The sequence below is a fragment of the Monopterus albus genome, unplaced genomic scaffold (assembly GCF_001952655.1).
Source record: "Monopterus albus unplaced genomic scaffold, M_albus_1.0 scaffold21.1, whole genome shotgun sequence".
Taxonomy (NCBI): domain Eukaryota; kingdom Metazoa; phylum Chordata; class Actinopteri; order Synbranchiformes; family Synbranchidae; genus Monopterus; species Monopterus albus.
This window is the reverse complement of record NW_018127901.1, coordinates 781,750-794,195: the sequence shown is the minus strand read 5'-3', so window position 1 is coordinate 794,195 and position 12,446 is coordinate 781,750. Positions and strand designations below refer to the sequence as shown.

The window sequence follows — 12,446 nt, the reverse complement described above, 5'->3', positions numbered from 1 at the left end:
CCCCCCTCACCTGGAATGTCCTGGAACACCCTTGGATTTGGGGAACATCAGGGGCCTTGATAAAGAATCTGGGATGGTTGGAAAAAAAATAAAACAACCAAAACAATGTAACAGGAATAGAAAAGACTGAGACTAACAGAAATATAACAGGATGTGTTTTACTAGTTTAGAGAATGAATTCTATTCTGGTTTAGATTTTTCCTCGGTGTTTTAATGAGGCTTTGCTTTGCCTGCCTCTGTGTTTGGATTGCGCCGCATGAATAAATCCTTACAGTGGCTTCCCAACAACACTGAGACTGAACCAAACAGGAGTCTAAACAACGAGCTGACACTCTGGGTGAAGCTCCGTACAGCCGAGAGGAGCTGCACATTCAGCGGGCGACTCTCTGCAGCTTCATCACACATTCACCTAAAAGTGTCCAGTGCAGCCCGTTTAACAACGGGAGAGATGAGGCCGGTGGATAAACTGGGCAGAGTGAGTTCAGTCGCAGCACGAGTGAGCGCGGTGAGAACAGAAAACACCTCGCTGAGATTCACACGTCCAGAATCAGATAAAAGCGGAAGGTTTCCTCTGACCTTTGACCCCTGGGGTCAGTTGTCTTGTTCTGTCAGTTGACGCGTTGCTCACAGACGTTAGAGAAGTTCCAGGCTGAGTGACCAATAAAAGAACCTCACAACGTTTCACTGCAGTGTCGTCTCGTTGTCTTTGACACATTTTACCACGACTCCAATTCGTTTACTGAACATAATTATATGAAGTATTTTATACAAATACTGCACAAACATGACATATACACACTAAGCATGTCTGGCATTTTTGATTTATGGTGAAAATGTATCAAAAACTATAGTGTTTTAGATTCATCTGTGAAAATGTATCAAAAACTATAGTGTTTTAGATTCATCGGTGAAAATGTCAAACGTTCAGTTCCTCTGTCTCTGGCCACAGTAAAGCGAACTTCTCAGGACTGTGGCTCCAATGAAGTGAAGACAGCTGAAGCAGTGGAAACTGTGATGGACAGTTTCCACTATTATCATTATTATTATTTTATAGAAACATTATGTAAATAATGACTAGTTCACCACAGCCTCAATGATTCATGGTCTAACTCGACTTCTGTGGCGAGCCTGACCTGAACCATCGCTGGTCTTCTCTCTGTAAGAACTGTCGCTTTGCTCCTCACCGTACTGTCAGATATGACTCGTATATGGATTAGTGAGCAGGCCTGCCAGATACAGCACGACAACAAAGACCCAAAACAGCACAAAATAGAATTTCCCCACTGTGGGATCAATAAAGTTCTACCTTAAAATGAGAGATACACGACGGGTCCACAGATGGAAAGCCAGCACAAGGAGACAAAACCAGCCATAAAAACACCAAAGCACAACCCAAAAGGACACAAATGACCACAAAAAGATGTAAGATTAGGTCACACACAGTGACTGAAGAGACAGAAACAAGAAGACTCAAAATAACCTCAAAGAGACTAAATGAGTGAAATTACACAAAAGAAAAATAGACACAAAACAACAAAATAATTTTTAAACAAAGCCCCACAATAACACACACAGAGAAGTAAAATTAGACACAAAACCAACACAAATACAAAATGACCACAATGTAAAGAGACAGAAAAATCTAGACACAAAAAACCAGACTCAAACCCACCAGAGACACAAACTGATGACAGACAGCTGATCTGTGGGTCTGGTGGGCCGAGGGGCCTTCGGCGTACCTGTGCCCAGGGGCCCGTTGTCTCATATCTGTCTAGGATGTAACTAAAGATGGACACCAGAATGTTCCAGATCGTCTGTCTGACTAGTCTGAGGCTCAGCAGAGCACCACGTCCAGGCCGCTCGTCGTTTTTCTGACTCGTGGCCATGTCACCTCTCACACCCCACTGGGCCATCAGACTTGACCCGTGCAGCCTGGACTCTAGGCCCTTCCTGTGCAGCTCTGGGACCTGGGGGACAAATGCCAGCCTATTCAGGGGCCTCTAATTGTGGCCCAGGACGCTCCACAAAGGCCCCCTGCCTCCTCCTTCAATGGGCTGCCCTGTGGAGGCCCGTGTGAACCACAGAGCCCTTTTTCCTCCCCATCCTGCCTCAGTATGTTGGCCTCTGCCCCCCGCTCCCCCCGCCCCCTCACATGTTAATTAATAGACCTTACTGGCAGATTTGGAGCCCGCTCGGCTTTGATTGAAGGCAGCCATTAGCATCTATTAATTTTGCCTCTGGCGTTTTATCGCCGGCTCTGAAAGGAGGAATTAAGTGGTGCGAGTCATTGTGAGGGCTCAGAGTGTGAAGCTGAGTTAAAACGTGATTATTGTCCCTGCAGCCTGGAGCCAGCTAACTGCTGCTAAGCCCTCTTGAAAGTGAAGGGGCGACTCTTCTCATTAGAGCCCAACAAGGGAAAGATATTAACAGGAAATAACTGCAAATTTATTTTTTCCACTTCTAATCTCTGCTCTTTATGTTGCACATGAAAAGGGCACTTAAAATGTAAAGGGGGGGTGGAGCGAGAGCGACGTGGCTAAACAGTGACGGTGATGATACAGTAGTCCAGCCAAGGGATGTCACCTCACAGCTTCCTCTGGGTCTTTCAAAAGATCCAGACTTAATTGGAGGAGCAGCTGCAGGAAGGTGAACCACGGCTGCAGCGCTGCTCCACAAAGACCGAGCTGCAGACAGAAGGGTGTGAAGTTCTCAGGCTGACCAGTGCGTAGCTAATGAACAGGGTGGAAGGCTTCAGTTTTCTCAGGCTTATTGCTGTATAACATCTATAACACCTTAACAAGACTGTGTCTGAAATCTCAGTCCCTACATCACAGACAGTGAAAGCCTCAATCCTGCGCACTGAGAGCTGAGGAGCCACACTGTGGAACACGCAGGAATTTAGCAGAATCAGCCCTTAATATCTTTGGACTTGAAGTGATGGATAAACGGCTGAAGCTCTAGTTAAGTCAAGTTTCTCTCCAAAATTTTTTTTTACAGATTTCCCAGCATGCACTGGTTGAGAGTCATCTCTCGTAGAGAACATGATGCTAAGAGAAGTCCTGGTCATTTCTTATAATAGAAACAGTCATTAAAAAACCAGTGCTAACTACTGACTCCAGTCCTGCGTGCATTGGCTTTCAACCAAGTCTCAGCAGCAGCTCTGCACATCTTCGGACTGACCCCAGAGTTTTGTTTCACTCTCTGCCCTTATCTAATATGAGACTCATCCACTGACTGACACAGATTTCCTCACCCTTCTGTCCTCCTTTTCCTCTCCATGACTGTTGCTCATTCACCCATTCATCCTCTTCACACGCTCACTCCGCTCTCTGCCTCAGGTGTTTCCAGGTGGCTGTGAAGTGCCATGGGAACACTGTGACATGTCAGCAGAGGCTGTGACCCATAGCTAACACACAGGGATCGCCTGAGCTTGTCCAGCAGCCTCTGACGTGCTGATGCCTTTACATCCGCTCTCACACACACTTAGAGCTGAGCTTTGTAAACAGCAGGTCGAGGGTGGTTAGAGTCTGGGTCACACACACACACACACACACACACACCTGTACTCCCGTACCTGTGAGGCAGTGATGTCACAGCTCAGGTCCAAGTTCCTTGTCATCAACTTAAAGAATAAGGCTGGTGATTTTTTTAAAGTTTTTATTTTCCACAGATCTCCATCTATCAGGGCACCCCCCAGCCTGGTTCTTTAATTTTCCAAAACTGTTATCTCATAGTTAATACTGTTTTAAACATATTATGAATAGATTCCCACTGGGACTGGGGTGTTTGTGTCACAGGAGCGCCCCCTGCTGGGATATCTGTTAAGTATAAACACAATCTAGTCATATTAGGTTTAAATGTGTTCCAAAGTGCAGATGGTTAGTATTCTAACTGTACACTATGGTGATTAGTATGTAAGGGACCGAAGAAAAATGTAACAGAGAGCTGGGACGAATGGTAGCAAAGCACAGCTGAGGCTGATGGGAATACCATAGGATTCTGCTGGTGTTCGGCCATCAACCAAAGTGCTGGACAGACCAGATAAGAAGTGAGAATGACTGAAGCAGGATTCATTCTGAGGGCAACATGACTGACAATCCATCCAACACTTGTTGAGTTAGTTCAGTCTGATAAATTGTCTCTGTGGTTTTCTTAAGCAGACTTACTGAAATAAAGTTGGACTACATAGAAAATACACAAACATCTCTAGAAAGAGGCATCTGGATACTTTTGGCCTAAAATGCCAATGCTTGTGACGCCCTCTGTTTGCAGGCTGCAGCGACCCCCGGAGGCCAATGACAGATTTTTACTCTCACAATATCAAGTCTGTTGTGATTTTCTGAAAATGATCCCACTTTGTTGCCATGTGTTGTAATAATGAGTCTGTGTCAGTGTATTTTCAGCAGGGTGTCAGAGCTACGGACAGCACAGCGTCCTTCACATGCTAATTAGACCCAACTGATAGAAACAAAGACAGAAGGTCAGAGTTCACTGTTCTCTGCACTCCAAGGGCCCGTGTGAACATCATCTGAAGTAACACTTCACTTAACAGTGGATGGTAGAAACACGGGCCAGAAGCTCTGGTGAAAAGTCAAGTCGATGGATGGTGGCTGCTGTTTGTCCTGTAAGACAAAGGTCAAAAGCTGAATGCTAACAGCAGCCATGTGTGCTGACCACAGTCTGGACACAAAGACAAACTGTGCAGCAGCAGGACCCCTAACAGCTCTCTTCTGCTCTCTGTTGGCCACATGTTTGTATTACACAACTACAATGGCACTAGGCCACGTTTCTCATAGCTGACATGGAATTTGCTTTATTTGCTCCTTGATCATTGTTTAGTGCCCCAACAAACAAACAAACCATTTCTCTAGGCCTCAGTTGGAAGAAGGCAAATGTCTGTGCAGAAGTTTACAAAGTGTGATGACAAGACGTTTACCTGATTTCTGTATCCCAGTTTGCACACCACTGTCTATATTGTTTTTACAGTGTATAGAAAACACCGCTATGTATTTTGGGCTTAATAAAGGCACTGAACGTTCAAAGTCCTTCAGTCTGCTTTTTTTAAAGAAAATGTGTGCAATATTTTAACAAAAGTTATTAATCTATAAAACTATGTTTCGGGACTTTGGAGCCTCTTCAGTGAAAAACATACATTATACTTATCAGTTTTAGTTGCAGCTTTTTATTTTGTCAAACCAAAAACAAAAAAGGAAAATGCTTGATTGTACCTAAAACACGCTGAAAACCAACTGCTGGACTTGAATCCAACCATAAACAGATAAAACATCTTTATAGTACAAAGCTGAGGAAATTCAAACTGTACCATATGGAGAAAAATCTCTCTCCTACAAACTGGTGTAGAATTCTTGGCAAAGTGCTAGTGCATAATGAGAGTTGTCAAACCACTGATTTTTTTGTCAATTACAAACCTATAATTCCCACAAACTCCCACGTTCACAAAAAGAGAAGTATCTATACCAAATGGACAGAATGGCAAATCCTTTCACATGTTTAAAAAGCAACAAAATATATCAAGTTTTCAAGCTTTTTAAAGGCAAGAAGTATACCGTGATTATTGCGTGGTGTTTATCAAGTAGTAGTGGATGAAAATTTAAAATCAACAGACCATGGGAAACTCTGATGGTAAACATACTGTATCTGTCAGTGGGCAACAAGACTAAAGGCCTCGGTCACAGCAGCAACAATAAACCATCCTCTGCTAAGTAAACCCATGGAAAGACTTTGTAGACAGGTTAACATGCAACCTGGCACCACTGTTAGTTTCTAACTGAGGTACCTAAACTTAGTGGGAACCAAGCCTACAAGTCCAAAATGCACTGAGCTATTATATCCGCTGACCATCATCCTAAAATGTCACATGACTGGCTCTGGTGGAGAAGAAACTGCTCCACAAACAGATGCAGCACAGCAAACACGAGTCCATGGTAGAAAAATAGACTTTTTAAAATGAGGTCATGTCGCATAAACTGTATTTGGTGGCAAATACTGTTAGCATCAATGGCTAACTTAGTGAAAAGAACCACAGAAGAATGAACAAACTGTTCTTGCCTCGGCTTTTCAGACCCCCGTCTTAAGCGCCAAAACGTGATATTTTAGAAACCTCTTAGATGCCAGCTTAACTATAGTACTTATAAGTGGGAAACGTAATACTCATGCTCCAATATAACACAGCTGGTTACAAGCCAGCTAGCTTGATGATTTTTGGTAGCTAGCGTGTTACGTTAGCAGGCCAGAGGATTGAATGCTTATAACACAGCTGCAGACAAAACCGTTTGTGTAAAACCATTTTAAAACAATACTGTACTTGTAATATGTTTACTACTAGCTCAACTAAACCCTGGATTCAACTTTTACCACTCTAAACTGTACTGGAGCTGTGCTAACATTAGCATGTTCACACAAACTTTACTAACTGCTTGACATAGACATGCTAACATTTAACACAGTTGGATGTTAAGAGACTCATAGTTGACATGAATTGCATGTAAATAGATAATTTAACATATTAAAATGTTAGCATGTCAACCTTGGCCTACAAGCAGTGAGGCTAACATGACTCCTGTCATTAGCTCTAGAGATAGCCCTATGTGCTGCATGCTTGCTTAGTTTTACTAAATAAAACTCAAAAGTAAATGGTTTTTTTGTGATTCTGAGGCTTAAACACTTTCAAAACCCCAAAATACTAAGGGCACAGTGTGGCAGATTTCTCAGCTGCCAAATACTCTACAGTCACATTTGGCATTTACCTACCTAAATCTGTTTTGTGGCACTTAACCTGACACCAAACCTACTTTAACCAGTTACCAGCGACTATTTCTGAGCCTTGGTGTCTAACATTTACTGTGAACCTTTTAGGTCATTCCTCAAGCTGGAGCACACTTCCACTTCCCAAAATAAGACTTCGTTCAAATTCAATAATCTGTGCATAATCATTTCTCAGTAAAGTTATGTGCTTGCAGAAAGTAGTTTACTGTGGTCAAATTGGGCACTTGGTACTGAGACACAAATATTCTTCAGTATGTTCTAGTCTGCTACCAAGCTAAGTAACTGGCAGTTAGCAAACCAGCTAGCTTGGTTTGCCACTAGCTGCTGGTTTTCCAGATGTAAACCTGTTTAACTGCATGTATTACTAGTAAGGGTTCAGGGGAAACAAACAGGAAGGTGTTCACTTGTGTTTTATGCTACTGGCTGACGAGCATTTTACCACTTAGCTCACTGGTCCACTAAGCCTGCAAGAAGTCACAAGTTCACTACTGAATGACTTTGCCAAGCATTTATGGAGCTGCCACACTGCTCTGTCCATCGTTTTGTTTTCTAATTAATTCAACAAAGCAAAACTTTCCTTTGGCTGAACTGGATTTGCAGAACATTCAACTGTTCCAACATACGACAATGTGTCAGTCAACAGTCTCTCCTCATTGCACAAAGAATAAAAGCAAAACCTATATAAACAGACAGCAGATCAGTGTAGTTACCCCTTTACCCGGGATAATCTGAGGTCCAAACTGTTGTCTGGCTCAGTGCAGTATTTACACACAAGATGCACTGTGTTGTTCTGTAGTAAATCTGCTCAACTGCAGGTAAGAACAACAGTTACCAGTGGACACAGTGAACGTCTTTCTGTTGTTCAGCACTGATGTAGCCAGGCTTCAGCTTAGAGCCTTCAGCGACCTGCTGGTGGCTGGTAGGACATGAAGCGGTAAACCAGGCAATTAACAGTAAAACACAGAGCTTCTATGTACATGGACGACGCACAGGATCCACAGTCAGGCTCATGTGATCACAGTCATCTCGGTGTGATCTCCTGCACCATAGCAGGCAGGTGGATGGTCGGGCACGCGTCTCGGTGTCGCAGTTTGAACATCAGCTGTTCTTTTTCCTGAGAAAGCTTCTGGTTTACTGTTGCCTGCTTCTCCAGCGCCACCTTCAGGTCCTGCTGCTCCTTTGACAGCTGCCTGAAAACAAAAGGAAGTTAAAATCATTGCTTGGGATCAACAACAAAAAAACCAAAACAAAAAAAAAACTGCGTTTTGTATGCATTTGAGTTTTATCTATGTGCAGTCTATTAAGCATTTAGATTTGCCTTTGTGTATGAAAATATGCTATATAAAACTATTTTGTGGCACTACACCAGGTTCATCGGGATCTTCTTTACATTTTGTCAACATCAGGCAGCAATTTAAGCCTTTCATATACCTTTATCCTTTTCTGAGAGATAGAGAGAACTGAAGACCCGCAGATACCCTAACAATGCACTGGTAATGAGATCCATTTGTGTTTTGAGGCTTTAGGAATCAAGGTCACAGAGTTTTGAACAGGTACAAGCATCATCTCTCGGCTGCAGAATGTTTCATTGTTAGCACAGGAGGCAGAAACAGGTCGTTACTTTATTGATGATGTCTTTGAAGCATAGAAAATTATGATTTTATTTCTTCCTAGGACATTAGTATCATTATATTGCTTCTCGTTTTCACCGTGACTATTTGTTAATTGATTGAATTAACAGATCTATCATCCTAGTGCTACTGGTGTTTGCTCTCTCAGTTTGTTCCATATGCTGAAGCACCTACTGAATGAGTGTCTGGGAGTTGTCTAGTCGGACTCTCAGATCTTCGTTCTGCTGCAGGATGTGAACAATCTGATCCTCCAAAGACACATTCTTCTCTACCTGAGAACAGGAGACACGATGAAAGGACAAGGTGAAGAATGAGGAGGAAGAGGAGGTAAAAATCGAAGGGGGGCATCCTATTCTATACACACAAGAAATTTGCTTTGCAGATGAAAACAGGTGAAGTGAAAGTCACAACAGAGAGAGCACCTGGACAGACCATAATGAAAAAGCAACCAGCAAATCACATGCGGACGTCAGTTTACCAGAGCGTCCATCTGCTGCAGCTTCCTGCTCTGCTCCTGCACACGCTCACTCTTCATCTCGATGACAAACACCAGAGACTCCTGCTCCAACTCCCAGAATGCACCTGGGCTGCCGTGGGTCTACACAGTACACGTGAGGGGGCAGAGTGAAGAAGAAGTCTTCACATGAAAGACTGTCGTGCAAAATGACTGCATTTCCACCTGGAGCTACTTGTATTTCATTGCAGCTCTATGATGTCACTCATACACTTCAGAGGGCAGTATTGTGCTTTTACTCCACTGGTTAACATGCAGATTGTGCACAGAAACTTATCAGGACTGTACAAAATATGGTGTGCTGTTGTAGATTAACTACACTCTGGTACATTACGTGGTTGAAACCCACTCCACATGGACCAGAGGCTACAATTCTGTGACAAGAGCCGTTCAGAATAAAACTTTATAAGCACATTTTGTTGGTACTTTCACATCAGAAACATATGAAATGAAGGTTTATACTGATTTAGATCAATCACTAATATTATCTCATTTAATTATTTTCTGGGAGTGTCAGGTCAGCAGGTCACAGCAGCAACTTTCCCACCGAATCCACAACTCATTCATGCTGCTCAGCTCACTGTCAGAACAGACCCCCAAAGGGGATTAAATATCTACCCTGAACCTTTGTTTTAGTAACTGAAGTTGGCTGCAAACGTTGAAATGAGAACCCTGATCTAATCTCCATGCCCGACACACACACACCTGTATGTTTCTCTGCAGGTCTTTCTTAAATGTCGATTCTTCGACTCTCCTCTTCAGCTCTTTGTAAACCTGCAGCTCTGCCGTCACCTCCTCCACTTTATTCTTCATTTACAGCAGAAATAAGCCAAAACATAAGAAGAAAACCAGCAGGCAACATGAACACATCTGCATCTTCAGGTCAGAACTGCTGCTGTTGTTCCTCGTCTTTCCTCTAGGTGGGGGAAGCAACTGTAACAGACGAGAGCACACATTCTTACCGTGAGGACTTTCTCAGCTGCCTCAAATGCTGCTGTCAGTTGGGTTTTCTCCTCTTCGTGTGTCTTCTGCAGCTCTGCAGGAAACGAGACAAACTCAGACCCAAATCACATGAGAAACACTGCAACATGAAGCACATTAGTAGTTACTGTGGGGGGTGTACAGAACACTTCCATGGACACATTTAAATTCACACACACCGCAAGAAATTAAGTTCTCTATAATAACGAACAGTTTTACTTATGTGTTCATATGTTATTCTACATTTACATCTACAGCTGAAAACCAAACATTTCTCGAAGCTGATTTTAAATATTGATCCTCTGTGTGGGGGGGCCTGTTTACAATCTCCACTATCACACTCGAGTTCCATCAGTCGACACCAGGCCATCTGTGGAGTCAGGCCTCCAGTCGAAGCAAAACAAACATATATAGTGCTTTTCTGTTCATGTGAAACTTTTCATTGACTGCTAAGAACATCTGGAAAGTTGGTGGTGAAAAATACAACTAAGCCAAAGTTTTACACACAGAAGAGAAAGGGCTTGTTGATCACCCACTAAATGGGAGCTGGTACTGGGACAGCATGACAACTCATTAAACAAATGCACTCAGTGGTCAGTTTATTAGGAACCCCTGTGTCAGACTGAGTCAGTCTGATCCAGTGATCCTGCAGTGAACCTTCCCTGATGAAGGTGATGTCGTCCAGTCTGTGTGCAGGCCGTTTCACCACTGGGAGAGGTGATGGCTAAGAAGGCTGCAGTTTGTGGTTTTGCTGCATGGCGCTGTGTACTAGGGTGTTTCTAACATTTTGTCCACGCCATTTCTATCAGTAAAGGCAGACCAACAGCCACCATGCTGAGGTTTTTACCCTTTTTGTGAAATGATTGTACACTTGTAAAGCACCTTTCTATGCAAACCAAAGCACTTTCACATGATTTGAACATTCTCACACACACACACACACACACACACACACACGCGCACCGGGAGCAACCTGGGGCTCAGTGTTCTGCTCAAGGACACTTCGACACATGGACTGAGAACCAAACTGACTGAGAGCCGGGAACCAAACCACCGATCTTCTAGGTAGGAGACGACCCGCTCTACCCGCTGAGCCACAGCCGCCACATACCAGTGCAAAGTAAATCAAGCTCAGCTGTTCTGTCACACTTGATTCAACTTCCATCAGTCATTCCTGCACCATCGTGAGCGTGTGAGCTTAGTGCTCACATGCCGACTATAGAAAACTTCAGCCAACACACCCGTGCACACTGTGGTTCCCAGTCAAAGCGACTTGTCTTTTTTAGGCCACCGACCTTTGTTGTCACATATGAAGTGTAAGTGCAATGTGACATTAGAAACATTTACACGGGATCCTGTACATCTCATGCAAACATATATGAAAATCACATTGACTGTGTTTGTGTGACGAGTATTTAATTCATTTGAACTAATTATGGAGGGAAATCCAAACAAATGAAAAACAGCGAGTTTAACTTCACTTCAGGACAACAGATGTTTGAAAGTGTTCATGCATCACCTTCCACGTGTCTCTCGTGTTCTTCGGCTGCAGTTTTACTCTTCTGTTCATGCAGGACATTTAAATCAGCCGTCGTCTCCGTCTTCACCTGACAGGCAGATTACAACAGACTGGACTCAGTGAGGTCACATCAAACTTCACTGGCATTGTGACGAAACACTGATGCCTTCTGTGGACAAACCGTTAACAGCCGAGCAGAGCAGAGACATGGCTCATTAAAACAAGTTTAAAATGCCAGCACTCAAACATTAACAAAAACTAATGTGATTTGTTTCTCTGGTGCCTGCGGGGTCAGAACGAGGACACATTCAAAAGGGCCGTCACGTGACCCAGAGAGGCTGCACAGCTGCTTTCTGAGCCCGACTACGCTCAGATCACAAGGCGGCGTGAAGGAGGTGCTCACTACTTCTGCCAGTGATGATGCACTCACGTGACATGACAACATGCGAGTGTCACAGCCTTCGCTCCTCTGGGTCCAGTCCGTCTACCAGATGTTGAACCAGCTGCTCCTGCACGAGGTTAAAACACTACATGCAGCAACATGTACAAACGCACTCAACGTAATCATACAAAACACACAGTATGTGTTGATACACAGACATGTGTCTATATCTAATATCCACATTCTGAGAGCGCAGCGAAACACGGGGCACTCGGCCGTATCACCACAAACACGTTACTGCGCCGACACGGCTCCGCCTGCCTGCTACCAGTTGTATCCTTGGAACCAGACTCTAGTGGCTTTGCAGCCACTGCCACAGTAATAATGTGTTGTGAATACTCACAAGTGAATTTTCCAAACTGTACAACTGAACGTGTCGTTTACTGTGGGCCATCTTATCAGATAGTTCAAGTCGCCCACGTGCCCCTGAGCTGCATTACCCCCGGCACAGCAGCAAATAACATGGCTCTATGTTAGAGTGCAAGATATACAGTATCTTTAGGTAAACAGTCTGCCGTTCCTGCAGCCACCTCTACTGGAACATCCCAACCCCTAACTCAACTTGAAGCCCGC

General features: G+C 43.8%; 1 protein-coding gene across 1 annotated transcript in view; it reads right to left on the bottom strand.

Annotated features, from left to right (window-relative positions):
- Positions 1 to 5,162: 5,162 nt before the first annotated feature.
- ccdc69 (coiled-coil domain containing 69) overlaps positions 5,163 to 12,446 on the bottom strand; it is a 23,006-nt gene continuing 15,722 nt past the window's right edge. Inside the window, exons 5-10 of the mRNA XM_020594084.1 lie at positions 11,432 to 11,519; positions 9,894 to 9,967; positions 9,637 to 9,738; positions 8,896 to 9,015; positions 8,592 to 8,689; positions 5,163 to 7,976 (exon numbers count right to left, since the gene is read on the bottom strand). Coding sequence (XP_020449740.1) covers positions 7,808 to 7,976; positions 8,592 to 8,689; positions 8,896 to 9,015; positions 9,637 to 9,738; positions 9,894 to 9,967; positions 11,432 to 11,519 — 651 coding nt within the window. The 3' untranslated portion in view covers positions 5,163 to 7,807. The remainder of the gene's footprint in view (positions 7,977 to 8,591; positions 8,690 to 8,895; positions 9,016 to 9,636; positions 9,739 to 9,893; positions 9,968 to 11,431; positions 11,520 to 12,446) is intronic.